Source organism: Pinus tabuliformis, chromosome 3_2, assembly GCF_031772625.1.
Source record: "Pinus tabuliformis cultivar Carrire ecotype Pingquan chromosome 3_2, CPIR1, whole genome shotgun sequence".
In the NCBI taxonomy this organism is placed as follows: Eukaryota; Viridiplantae; Streptophyta; class Pinopsida; order Pinales; family Pinaceae; genus Pinus; species Pinus tabuliformis.
This window is the reverse complement of record NC_142302.1, coordinates 815,790,453-815,805,606: the sequence shown is the minus strand read 5'-3', so window position 1 is coordinate 815,805,606 and position 15,154 is coordinate 815,790,453. Positions and strand designations below refer to the sequence as shown.

Here is a 15,154-nt window from a genome sequence, read left to right as displayed (position 1 = left end):
GAATCAGGCTTTACCACAATCCTCATCGAATCATTAGGCCATAAAAAGGCATGGATGCCTCCAAATATCTCCACCTACACCATGACAAATTTTCGTGTCTCCTAGTCTCTAGGCTTTACCGCAATCCACAATCTGATCTAGGGAAAGTTGGGCCATAATCGAGACACCACCCTCCAAGCTTTACCGTATACCCCACCATTCACCAGTAAGGATTCCTAAGCCTCATCAAGGGAATCATCTCTAGGTTTTATTATATATCTCTCCATTCATTGGTCGAGCATTCCTAGGCCCACTTAGGCACACAATACTTGGATTTACCACAACCCACAGTCTCGTTCATGGGTAAATAGGCCAGTAGATTTACCAAAATTCACATTCTAGTTCAGGGATCACTAGGCCATGTGTTCTTTCATTCAAACGTCCACCTCACTCAACTTCGAATACATCCGTCAATCCAACTCAACCAAAACATGATAACCCCATCACACCATGGCTATCTAGAAATTAAAAGGAAAGGATGAAGAAAACTACCACAACTGTAAAAACCCATGTCCATGATAGCAAGAGAACCAAGAACACACATGCATAACCATGCATGCCAAATCTAGCAAGGAAATCACAACATGCAAATTGATACCGCCAAGTAAACCCGTTGTGGCTGCTTGATCCTACTCTTCCTTCCTTGAAGTTTGCTTCCTCTTTTCCTTCTTGCCCTTTCTTGATCCAATGCTGAAGTGCTCCAAGGAAACTCTAAGTGTTCAAGAGTGTGAGAGAGAGAATAGAGAGAGAGAGCTCCAAAAATTGAAGTGACCAAAAGCCATGAACTAATCCTTAGAAGCCTTTTTATTAATGTGGCCTCTATTTTCTTCATTTTCCTCCTCACATGCAACCTGTGACCTTTCACCTTCCTTTTCTCTTAATTTCCATTATTTTCATAAATAAATTACCAAAAATGCCTTTTCTCCTTTCCAAATACTTTTCCATTTCCTTTGCCAATTTCCTTAGCCATAATAAACCAAATGAACACCCACACTAGGATGTCTTTCCTAGCATTCAACTTTGAATAAGTGTTCCATAACTGTGGTTATTATGTTTCCTTTACTAATTTTATTTACATGGAATTTTCACCATGCTTGTTACATTCACCATCAATAAGCACAAAGGAAAGTAAAAAATCTCACTAGTAGGTTCCACCCAGGCCAAAAAGTTGATTAGTTATAGTAAGGAATATGTTTATTACTTTTAAGAGAAAATTTGTTTGTAAACAATTCCATGAGATTTAAGTCATTTATAGGGGGTGCACTAAGGAATGGAGATAAAAACTAGAATATTTTCTATAGGCAAATAGGGGTTTATTCCAAAATTCTAAATGGCTACCACCCAAGAGGGAAGTGGAGCACAAGATCCAACTGTTGTCAGACTCTTTATTTCCAAACATTGGGCTATACAGATAGTCCATTTAAAATAAAAATGAGGTGAAGAAGTAGTTGAAACAAGTAGGTGAATAGGGTGTCATTCGACCAAGTGCCCCACCATGTGGGTCACCCATCATCATTATGCTAGGGATGGATGGAACTTGATGATTATGTATTGATTATAGGATGCTAAACAAAATTATGCTCAAGGAAAGGTACCCCATACTCTAGATAGATGATTTGTCGGATTAGTTGCAGCAAACTAAATACTTGACCAAGTAAGAATTAAAGTCAAAATATCAACAGGTTTGGATTAGAGAGTGTACCTACAAGAACACCATCAAAACTAGGAAAGGTTTGTATGAGTGGTTAGTCATGCTATGTAGCTTATGCAATGCACTAGCTACATTTATGATGTTAATGAATGAGGTATTTTTCCCTTTCATAAATTCATTTGTTATTTTTAATTGGATGTTATATATGTATATAGTGCTACTTGGGAGGAGCACATCTCACATTTTATGTAGGTGTTAGAGACATTAAAGAAGCACTATCTACTAGACAATATCAAGAATTTTGAGCTTGCACAATGATGTTTTGTGTTTCTAGGGTACGTAATAGGTGGAAGAGAGGTGAAGAAAAATCCTTCCAAGATGGAGGCCATCATGAAGTGGTTGATCCCTACTAATTTTTCTATGGTTGGGTATTTCATTGTGGTGAAAAAATACCTACGGACACCCATAGCCTCATTTTAGAATTAACACCACCATTTTATGCCATAAAAATGAGTAGAAAGAGCTTCTAGTGAGGAAAGGGTCAACAAAGCACACTTTAAGAGTTAAATAAGAAGATCTCTAAAGGAATTTTTTTGGGATTACTAAACTTACAATAATTCTTTTAAGTGGAGAAAAATGAAACTGGGTATTCTATGAGAGTGATCTTGATGCAAAGGGGGAGATTCCCAAATGCTACAATTATAAAGTATATCATGAGGTGGTTCTCAACTACCTTACCTATGGAAAGGAGCTATAGACCCTCGTGCAAGCGATTAAAAAATAAAAATAGTATATGATGGGAAAGGAGATAATAATCCCTATATATCACTATCCACTACAGTACCTAGAGGCCGCAAGTAAGCTACATCAGACCAATAATTTTAAGTGGTGGAGCATCTCTAGCAATTTCATTTAGCAATCAAGTAAAAGAAGGTAAACAAAAACAAAATGGATGACATGCTTTCAACGCCACCCACATCAAAGATCATAGAATTAGGAAATCTTATGAACATGGATCCTTTCACTCATCATGCATATAGAGCAGCATAAACAAAGGATGGGGACATCAAGGACGTGTTTTAGTATTTGTGGGGCCAAATTCATGCGCATGATGGTGACAACATAGTTGACTACAATCTCTAGAATGGATTTCTTTACATGTTAAATAAGTTATTTGTTCCTAAGGTGAGTACTTATAACTAATTAGGCAGGCTCACACCTCCAAGGTTGTAGGGAATTATGGTGTAGGGAAAGAACAAGAACACTTTTAGAGGTATGTGTATTGGCATAATATGAAGAAATAGGTGGCTAGGTTCATAAGAGTATTTATGTTTTGTTGTAGTAATGAGACTAGCAACAGAAAATAAGGTCTATGTCATCTCTTTCCTTTGCCCACTTGTCCTTGAGAAATCATTTTCATGGACTTCATGGGAGATACCAATGACTAGGAAGGGACATGATACCTATTCATGGTTGACAAGTTTAGGAAGATGTCTGTTCAATGCACTATAAAAGGACCATTAGTGAGACAGAAGCAATAAACTTGTACCTTGGACAATTTTGGGTGCATTTTGGAATACCAAGGAGCATAATTTCAGATAGGGACACAACATTTCTTAGTGCATTTTTGAATACATTGAGGGAGAAGATGGAACACGAGTTGAAGAGGTCTACAATAGTCCATCCACAGAAAGATGGGAAAACATAACTAGTTAGAAGGAATTCTGTACAAATTTTGAGGGGATACAATTAGAAGGTTCTGAATACATGGGATGATTTTTTTATATATCTACAACACTCTTACAACATATCAATCCATATGTTTTCTAGTAAGTCCCCATTTAAAGCCTATTAAGGATATTTTCCAAATTCACCTTTGGGTATTACATATGGAGAAAAAGGAGGAGTGAGGGAGGATCTTGTAGGGGATGCATTAAGGGAAGAAAAAATTGTTGAGGTGATTAGGAAAATCCATCTCCAAGTACATGAGGCATTGCAGAATTCATAGGAAAAATACAAGACTAGGCATGATCCACATATAACAGGGAGGTCATTCAAGGTGCGAGACAAAATATGGTTACATTTGAATAAGGAAAGGCTACAGGGCCCTGGTAAGAAGTAATAAAATAAAGGGTCTATAATATGGTCGTTTGAGACACCACAAAAGTGGCAAATAACATCCATAGACCCAATCTACCCCCATACACACACATCTACTTAGTGGTGAATGTAGAGAATATGAAACTCTATGAACCTTCCATGTTGAATGAAGAAGAGGAATAGGTCCTACCCTTAATACAGGATTGTACACCAGATGCTCAGTCAAAGTTAACATAAGATACGATTTTGTAGAAGAGGTACAAAAATACACAACAGGGGTAAAATGAACTTTAGTAGATTGGGCTGAAAGGATGGTTCCTAGGAAAGGCTAAATGGTACACCTAGGAAAAGGTAAAGGAAAAACTACTTCACCTCATTCAGTAGAAGATTTTTGGGACCAAAAGTCTCCCAAAATGGGGAGGTGTGATCCAAATAAGATTGTTATATTATTTTTCATCCATCTTGATGCTTTCATAATGGAAAAGATGGAGAAATCAACTCACAAGACCATTTTTACTAGTATTCCCAAGTTTGGTGAATTTGTGTCCAAAATATTTCAGAAATAGTTTGAGACATCAAGAAACAATTTTGGATGGTAAGGTTTTTCTTCATAATAATCACGCCATCTAGCCTATTCTATAAACAAATACCTTTCTAATGGTGCAAGAAGTGCCTCAAGCATAGTCTAGATGTAAAATTTATGCCAACTTCATGTTTTGACCACCATGATTTAATAGGATGCCATGCATTTCATCATTATTCATGGAAAAGGTTCTAGCCAAATGATCATGAAGAAGAACGCTATAGAAGAGTCAATATTGTAACTCTAGTTAAGAATTGAAGGAGTCAAACTTAACTACTGTATTCTATTGAGTTGTGATATAATTCGGCCATGAGGAGAAAAAGGGGTTTCATTCAATTCTAGCGCATTTTGTTACATATATGAGGAGAGTAGATGGGAGTGGATAGAGAGAAAAAAGAGAGGATATTTTTTCTCTAGTATCCCATGAGAAATAGGTCTCATTCCTTTTTACTTGCATCCATTTTCAATTTAGATAAAGAGAGAGCAAAGAAATCTCAGCTTCCAACTTGGTATTTCTCTCGAAAAGGTTTACAATATCGTATCTTGCGTTAATGTGGCTTGTGAATGGCTGTTATATTTTTTCTCTATTTTCTCAATAATTATAATTTGAATTTATACAAAATAAATAATAATTAGCAAATCCAAAAATCTAGGGAGAAAATAACTCTCGTAGTGTGAATTTCGTATTTTCAAAAATATTTTAGTACCTCTGTTGTGATGATCTATTTAGTGGAATATCCATTTTAATTTAGAGATCACGAAAGATAAATTCCTAATCCTAGTGGGAGAACTCATTGGAAACTAGTAGGGAAGCCACCTGATGTCATCTAGGTGATCTTCCCTTATGTTTTAAGAATAAGGAAAGGTTTCCTACCCTAAAGATCATCTTATTGTAAGTTAAAATAGAAATGTTGGTTAGTATAAATACTTTCTTATGGGTAGGAATAACTATGGAAACTTCTTAACCACTCACAAAGATAAATGATCCGTTTAGCACATATGATTGGCATGTTGAATTATCCATGTGAACAAATTTAAAAGATCTTCAAATTAAGCAATAACTTGTTCATGTGATGTTTGTAAATGAAATGTGAACCTAGTTGAATAAACTATGTATGAGATAATTCAAAGAACTTAAGTTGCACCATGAAACAAATACATGTGGTATGTGTCAAAAGATAAGTTATACCATAATTGTTTGTAATTGGATTACAAAATCATTTGTTTATCATAGTTTGACCACATAATTATTACACCAGTACATCAACTCAAAGAAAAATGTATCATGCCTAATGTGGTGATCATAATTTAAAATATCTATGACAACATGCATATTATAAATTTTTCTTACACATAAACAATCAATGAGTACCTCATCTCTCATTACCAAAGAAAAGAGTGAACATATATTATACTCTTTAAATGACATGGATAAAGAATAAATTTTCCCACCATAGAAAAATATGAAAATACCTATATTCAAATCACACTAGTTACCACAAAGCACGTTGCAACTTGATGTCATGAAGATCCATTAATAGTATCTTAGGATAACATGGAATATTGTAACATATAACATGAAAACACCAATTTCAAGCAAAAGTTGTTAAGAAAGGATAGTGAATTCAAATCATCAGTTTTAGCAAAGACATATGAAGCTATGTTTAAAAAAATAATGTTTTAGTCCATGATAATTTTCCTAAGTATTACCATGGGGGAACAAACATTTACCCTTATAGGTATGCTAAGTTCTAGGATAAAGTGTGCTTTCTAGGTTCCTAAGGAAAAGATAGGAAATGTGATGGAAAATCATGGAAAAAGAAGTAGAAATAATTCATGAAATGACTTTCAATGTCTAGTAATGGTCTGAAGGTTTTACATATATGATCATCTAGGTTTCAAGAGATAGGAATTTCATGTATACATGCCTCTAAGGAGGGTGCTTAGCATATAACTACGTTTCCTAACACTCTTTCCTTTTAGCCTTTTTTCCTTTTCCTTTAAGTGCCCATCTTATTGACCAAGTCCCATTTGTTTAGATATTAATAGACAACCTAGAGACTAGGGGAGATGGCCTAAAGGCAAGGTAAGAGGTTGACAACTCAAAACACTCAAGAGGTGCACTCCAACTTTCCCTTAGAGGTATTGTTTGGCCACCTCTAGTAGCAGTAATATAATTTTTATCAGGAAAAAAGGGAAGCCTCAAACAATGACATGTGGCATAGAAGCACCATGTTTATTTTTTATTGTATTTAATATTTGGATATACTCAAATTTAAAGTTCTGAACATCAAAACATGAAACCATTATATAACTAAAACAATGCGCTCTACATAATGTCTAGTGAGAATAATATGGATGTGTTGAACATAGAACTATACATCACTTGTCACTGGAATGAGTTCCAAAAATCACATCCATTATCATTCAATGGATCTTGATAGTTGTGAGTGATTAGGAAGTCACCACCCCACATATGCTTCGCATAGGGAAATACCTTATGAAATAAATAGGAAGCCACTTATATATTCCAAAATATTCCATAAATAGATGCAAACAAATAGTAAATTAAAGAGAAGACAATCTCCAACAAGCCTTTGATGATCAAATCATCACCCTATGCATTGAAAAACATATTTGAAATTTTTGGATGCAATTCGAAGTAAGTGAAACATAGAGATGGGAAAAGGAATGAGGTAGGAGAAATCCAACATCATCGGGATCACACAATCACCTAGAGACATGAGGAATGACCATAGGGGAGCTAGAGGAAATAGGAAAGCCTAAATGTGGGAGGATGGAAATCCCCTTCCCCCACCAACCCTCTCACCCACCAACTAACAAAAGATAATACAAATGCAACCATATAAGCGGAATGAGAAGAAGTAATACAAATATACTTGATGTAATCGTACAACAAGTATGACAGAAAGGACCCAAAACACCCTCGATGCAATCATACAAAAAAGGAAAGAAAAAATGTGAGTGAATCGAATGAAAGTATTTACAAAGGATGGAATGCTCATTCCACAAAAATAAGATGAGATATATAAACACATATACATTAATTGTCATTGTAAGATATTATTCTGTATATAGACTATAAATTAATTTTATGGTGTAGATGAGTTGGATTTTGTAGCGTTTAGTTCCCATTAGGTCTTAAAATTTCATTGGGAAGGTTTGAGAGTGGGTGTCGTTTTCTAGGGACAAAACCTATTCCAATGGACGTCCAATAGATTTTGTGTGGATAATTCTCACATCATTCTCTCATCCAAAATCATAACATTTCCATTTGTTTGGATAGTTATCACCTCATTCTTTCATCCAACATTAAGACTCCCCTTCCAAGAAACAACTTAGAAATAAAAACTTCCATGAAGTCAAATATGGGTTTTAAACTATTAAAAAATTTCATAATGTTGATAATTGATATAATTTATGAATTTTAATTTTTCTTTCTTTTTATTTCCTTGACTTATGGACCATCTAAACCTTGAATCTAATTGTTTACATAATACTTCATAAGGTTACTTCATAACAGAACTATTTCGAATTAAACTATCCCATGAATTAATTTGTGAATTCCCTCTGGGTGCTTGGTAGATGGGGAGTTAGGATGGATCCTGGATGGTATTTATGTAGTTGACGTTGAAATATTTTATTTATAATTCACGTTCTCCATATTAAAATGTTAAAACATGCCCTCTCATATTTTTTTTCTTGTATGCATATATTTAATTATTTTTATTATTAATATTTTCTAAAATATTATACATCAAATTCATATTAATCATTAAAAAAATTACAAATATCCCTTATACATTAAATTAGAAAGTAACTATTATGCACAAGGTACATTAGCAATCATGAAGATCAGCGAAAACAGCTCGTGAACCATCGCAGTCTAGGATTTCTGACAAACCCTACCATGGCAGGAGAACAGGTGCGGCAAGCCTCCATTGCAGCGACGTAGTCTCTCGAGCGTTGGTTCAAACGCATTGACAGAGTCTACGTAATGAATATTCATATGGGGGAGGCCATGGGGCCTCCCCCCATAGGTAACAATGACAGCTGAAATCCCAACTTGAATACCAATGAAAATGAAAAGCCATCATCCGGAACAGCGGCACAACCGCCGAATCAATCCGCCCAGCAGCAGGAGGCGGAAGCTTCGAACAAAGGGAAGGAGAAGGACTCCACAGAAAATGCAGAACCCGTGAAGGTGACATCATCCACATGCAAGCCCATAGCAGCAGAGTGCCCCAAGATCGACTTACCAAGCCATCGAATCAACGCCCAAATACAGTTTATGAAGGATCATGCGCTTATAGGTAAATTCATTGGTTTCTGGCCAACAGAGAAAGCCTTGCAGGGATGGATTGCTTCAAAATGGAAACCAAAAGGACATGTTACCCTACAACTAGGGCCAAAAGGTTTCTTCAATGCTATATTCAACTACATCAAAGACAGGAATAGAATCTTAGATGACGGCCCTTATTTCTTCAATGCAGCGGGTCTGTATTTAAGGGATTGGATTGAAAGATTTAATCCAGATAAAGAGGACTTCAGCTGGGTGCCGGTTTGGATTCGAATGTACTCTCTGCCTCTGGAATACTGGGATGAAGAATCGCTAAAAGACATTGGCAATGGCCTAGGAGAATTCATAAATATTGCAGAGGAAACAAAGCTCCGAAGGTATACCTCGTATGCTCGCATCTGCGTTTACATGCGGCTAGGAAAAGCCCTCACGGATTTGGTAAGCCTATTTCATGATGATTTTGAATGGATTCAGCCCATAGATTATGAACATGTGCCCTTCAGATGTAGAAAATGCCATGCTCATGGCCATCTATTCCGAGACTGTCCATTAAATGCTTCCCCCAAAACCAATGATAACTCGAAGAAGTCTGATTCTGAAGGATTCACCAAGGTTACCAATCGAAAGAAGCATGCCAAAAATCCCCCATCTGCCCCCAAAAACCCCATGCCCACTTCCTCTGCACCCTCCACTAGTAATAGCTTTGATATTTTGTCACAACATTCCATGCCTGAAGCAGATCTGTCCAAACCTGTTGAACCATCCACCACACCATCTACCTCAACTCAAGCTACTGATTCTAGTATACCTTTGCATGATCCGAAAATAGATCAAAAGATAGCAGCCTCTCCCTCCATCCCCAACCAGGAGACAGATATAGTTATATGGCAGGCAAAAGGAATGGACATCGACAGCTTTTTATTAGATCCTGCCAAGACAACTGACTCAATGCCTAAGAGTAGCCAACCTAGCCACATGGACGAGGAACCAGAGAGCTTTGACCTCGGAGACCTAGACATCTTTAGTCTTGAACAAGCTTGCCAAAAGAAAGAGTTTGACAAAATTCTGGATAGGCAGCTCGAAAATTTGGAAGTAGTCCTTTCAAGAGTGCATCAGTAGAGAACCTTAGGCATACAACCAGGTAGCAGCTGGGACGGGAAAAATCTCCACAAAGATAGCAAGAAAAGGGGAAGAAAGACAGATCTACAAAGAACCATCATCATTGGGGAAATGTTGGTGGAGTCAGGAAGATATTCCAAGTTAACTAAGTACTATAGGCCGTTACCCACTGGTCAACCATGAAGCTCATCTCATGGAATTTAAGAGGGCTCAACAGCCCTGGGAAATATAGAATGATAAAAAACATGATACAGCATGAAAGACCACAAATCTTCTTTATGCAAGAAACAAAATGCAACAGTAATACATTGGGTTCCATTCTATCTAGAGCTTGGCCAGGATGTCATTCAGTTGCGGTGGATGCTTCTGGCACCTCAGGAGGACTCGCCATCGCATGGAATACGCAGGCTATCTTACTCACAGACTTTCATGCCTCCCATCATCTCATACAGGCCACTTTCCACATCATAGGAACCAATATACATGGTCATCTGTCAAATGTATATTTTCCTCAGGACTCATTGCAAAATATTGCGCTGCTAAACACATTGGAAGCTCTCAATTCCACCAGAACACACCCACTATGGATCACAGGTGGGGATTTCAACATGATTACTAAACTGGAAGAGAAAAAAGGCAGCAGAGTCAAACTGGACAATGAAAGCAGCCACTTCAAAGACTACATACAAAACAACTGGCTGATAGATTTACCATTCAATAATGGAATCTATACTTGGAATAATAGAAGATCAGGATCCCAACAAATTGCATCTCGGTTGGATCGATTTCTCATTTCAGACAATGCCATTCACCTGGGCGGAGACATCACAGCCTCAATCTTGCCTCTGTCAAGCTCGGACCATTGGCCCATTTCACTTCAGTGGCAAAGACCGGGAGACTCTACCAGAAGGCCTTTCCGATTTGAAGCTTTCTAGCTCTCTCATCCAGACTTCAAAAATATGGTCAAAACAGTTGGGGAAACCTTCACTCCTCCTGAAGGATCAATCATGTATCAATTCCAACAACGACTAAAGAATCTCAAACGGAAAATCAAGAAATGGAATCATTCCACCTTTGGAAATATTTTTCAAGCTCAAAAAACACTTGAGCAAAGCATGATTGAGCTCCAGCAGAGAATTATCGAGGAAGGGAGAACCAAAACTCTAGAAAATCAAGAACAAGATCTTCTTACTCAGCTAGAAGATAGAAGGAAGCAAGAGGAGGTACTTTGGAAGCAAAAATCAAGAATCAGATGGTTAAAAGAGGGGGAAAGGAATACCAAATTCTTTCATCGCACCACCATACAAAGACGAATGCATAATAACATTGCACAACTTCAGAATTAGCAGGGAGAAAGAATGGAGGAACATGATGACATTGAGAGAGAACTCCTCACCCATTTTAAATCTATACATCAAGAGCCTCAAGTAAATAGGAAACCGGCCATAAACAAAATTCTTCAGCATGTGCCTAAAATTATAACAAAAGAGCACAATCAGCTACTACTTCGACCAGTTACTCTTCTGGAAGTCGAATCAGCAATAGCTCAATTGAAATATGGGAAAGCCCCTGGACCTGACGGATTTACCTCCAACTTTTTCCATCACTTCTGGGATCTCATCAAACTGGAGGTTTGGAAAGTTGTGGAAGAATCTCGGACTATGCATTGGCTTCTTCCGTCTCTAAATGCAACCTTCATAGCTCTCATTCCCAAAGAAGATCAGCCAAATACTCTGGATAAGTTCAGGCCCATAGCGCTCTGCAATGTTATCTACAAAATCATCTCGAAAGTCATTACCAACAGACTCAAGCCGTTGCTCCCTATGCTCATCTCACAGGAACAATCAGGATATGTGGAGGGACGTCAAATCCTAGATGGCATAATTCTGATGCATGAGATCATTCACTCCCTAAAGCACAACAAACAGGCAGGTATGCTTCTCAAAATTGACTTATCTAAAGCATTTGACAAATTAAGCTGGACATATATAAAACAAATGCTTACAGCCTTTGGCTTCAGCCCAACCTGGGTCAGATGGGTTATGAATCTCATTTCATCCACCTTTTTCTCCATCTTGGTAAATGGCATCCCCTCTTGCCCCTTCTCCCCCTCTAGAGGCATACGTCAAGGTGATCCCCTCTCCCCTTTTCTTTTTGTCCTCATGGCAGAAGGCTTAGGTCGTCTCATAAAGCATGCTCTTCATTCTCAAAACCTTAGAGGCATTTCTGTCCATGGATCCTCTGCCATCACTCATCAACAATTCATGGATGATAATATGTTGTTCGGGCACCCTTCAGTCCAAGAAGCTTATACACTCAAATCCCTGTTAGATACTTTCTCTGAGGCTTCAGGAACTACCATTAACATTGTTAAGTCTCAGATCTTCTTCTTTCATACTCCCTCAGTAACACAAAGAAATATAGCTAGAATCCTGGGTTTTACTGTCGCCAATCTTCCCTCCAAATACTTGGGCACACCATTGATCGACTCTGCTATAAAGCACACATCCTGGCATCTACTCCTAGAAAAACTTGAAGGCCGCCTCTCTTTATGGACTTATAGAGCCCTCAATATGGCAAGCTGGCTCGTTCTTGTCAAAGCGGTACTACAAACTATGCCTCTATACCTTTTCTCTATTCTCGTAGCACCAAAGTGGGTGCTCAAAAAGATCAAGGACATACAATGCAACTTTCTCTGGGGATCCTCAGGGCAAAATCGCAAATGGGTCTTAGTGAAATGGTCGACAGTTTGCACACCAAAAAAGCAAGGAGGCCTTGGACTATGGGATCCTCAGCATAGTAACGCAGTGATGGGGGTGAGACTATGGTGGCAATGGTTATCAGCCCCACACACACCATGGGCCAAATTATGGATAGAAAAATATGCAAATAATCGACCGCTGGAAGAGCTTATCAGACTCACAAATAATGATGCAGGCTCTCTAATTTGGAATGCAGCAAAACAGCACAGGGCAATGATACAACAACACAGTTTTTGGGAGATTAGAGACGGTGGCACTACTAGATTTTGGGTTGACTCATGGCAACAATGACCCAAATTATTAGAAGCCATCCATCCCCAAAATCCTGAGGAACATGCTATTCATCAGGATGACAAAGTCTCTCAGCACTGGACTCAACATATCAACCAGGGATACAGGCAATGGAAAAAGGCAGAACAGATCATTCATCAAGAAATGGAGGACTTCTACAAAGCAATGGACACAGAGCTCAACAATAGGAAAATCAGATATTCAGATAAAAAGGACATTTTAAGATGGGGATACACCCCGCGGGGAATTTTTTCAACTAAGGAGGCATATGGTTTGATGATTCAAACTCAGGAACCCGTGGACCTAGTCTGGGAACGTATGTGGACCCCTGGAATATGGCCCAAAGTATCTACTTTCATATGGTTGCTCTGTCATAGAAGAATTCTCACATGGGATAATCTCATTAAAAGAGGTTTCCACGAACCCTCATACTGCCCCAATTGCAATCAGCAAAACGAAACCATTCAGCACCTCATGGATTCGTGCAACTTGGCCAACAAATTATGGGAAAAACTCAGCTTCAGGTGTCAAAGAACTTGCAGAATTTTAGGGGATATTATCAGCACCATCCGTAACTGGGTCTCCGCTCCCTACAACAGCAAGCTACTAAATTCTCTATGGCAAATCCTTCCAGGTCTGCTTCTTTGGACAATTTGGAAGGAAAGAAATAAGCGAATCTTTAAGAATCAATGCACTCCCCTGGACATCATTTGGAGCAATTTATGCCAGAATATTCAAGAAACCTTGGCTCTCCAGAAATGGCAGGCAGATGATCTTCCTACTCAAGCACAGGAATGGAATATTTGGGAGAATTGGCATATCCTGATTCCGCCTGTTCAGGATGATCTCAACATCTCTCCCACCACTTCTAGCCCTTCCACTCAATGGAATCCCCCTCCAACAGGTATGATCAAGTTAAACTTTGATGGTGCCTCAAAAGGCAACCCGGGCAAGGCAGGATATGGAGGTATATTCAGGAATCATGAAGGCACCCCTCTTTTAATTTATTTTGGATCAATTGGTTGGGATACGAATAACTCAGCAGAACTAGAAGGTCTATGGCAGGGACTTTGTTTGGCTCATCAATACAATTTTCACCCTGTTGTGATCGAAGGGGATTCCCAAATCCTCATCAACATGGCCAATCAAATTCAACTAGGGACCCCGGCTTCTAAAGTGGCTACTAGCTGGAGACTGGCGGCTTGTTTAGAACTCATTGAGCAATGGTTAAAAAACAGAAGAGCTATCACCTTCAATCATGTCAAGAGGGAAGGCAACAAGGTTGTTGATCTTTTGGCAAATACAGGGGTAGACAACGACCAAGTACTTAGATCAGGATCCCTCACCATCCTCAATGATAACACTCAATTACAGGAATGCACTGCCCTGGTGCACAAAGAAGCAAAAATCCCAAATGCGGGTGTTTTCAATGGTTGATGCAATGGTGGAGATACAAGCCGAAAAGTGGCATAGCCACATGGCCGCCCGTAATCTCACACACTGTGCCATAAAAATGTCTTACAACCTTCATAAATGCACTTTAATGTTGCACTCACACCAATTTACTACCGCCATCCCGCCTCAGCTCTTCATTATGGAGACCTCAGGCGCTCTTTGGCCCACATCCCCGTCTGTTTATGCTCCTCTGCCTTTGAAATGTAAGTGCCCTTGGCTATCGTGGAGCCAAGCACTTGCATGACAATAGGCAGGAGATGCCAAATTCTCTATTGTATAGATTTCAGGAAGGGAGACAATTATTCGTAGAGCATGTTATGTACCTTGACCATCGCTTCTATGCCTTCTGCCTCTGATAATGCCACCCTAAGTGACCTTTTCTACTCCGTGCCTACTCCTCACAGTCAGTCCCTTTCTCCCTATGAAATTATGCCTCGGCTGCATCAGCGAATGCGTTGCAGGAGGGGCAACAGCAGAGGCAGAATGCTCCATTCTTCACCCTCAACTGTCTCTGACTCCTCCTCCCCCTCGTCAAATCATTTCTCGGCTCGTTATCCTGATACATGCAGTGGCAGGGGTTGCACTCACGTTGTTAGCTCCCAGCCTTCACAAACCTGTCCATCAGCTACTGCTCTCCCTTCCAACTCTCAGCATTCCAGTTATACAACTCACTTCACATACCAATGCTCTCTACATCGACCTCTTATCAAGGCCACCATAACAGTTACGTTTCAGGAGGAGCCTTCTGCTCTCAAATCTGATAGCCCAGTTTCCAAACGCAGCCAAATTCAAACAGCTGAAGGCACTGCAGAGCAGAATCGAGAAAATCTGGA

At 38.9% G+C, this 15,154-nt stretch overlaps 1 protein-coding gene across 1 annotated transcript; it reads left to right on the top strand.

The window, feature by feature from the left end:
* Nucleotides 1-10,058: 10,058 nt before the first annotated feature.
* On the top strand, nt 10,059-10,748 carry LOC149183127 (uncharacterized). The gene has a single exon (XM_089414841.1). It carries the CDS (start codon nt 10,059-10,061, stop codon nt 10,746-10,748), a length of 690 nt encoding a protein of 229 aa, XP_089270967.1.
* Nucleotides 10,749-15,154: the final 4,406 nt, after the last annotated feature.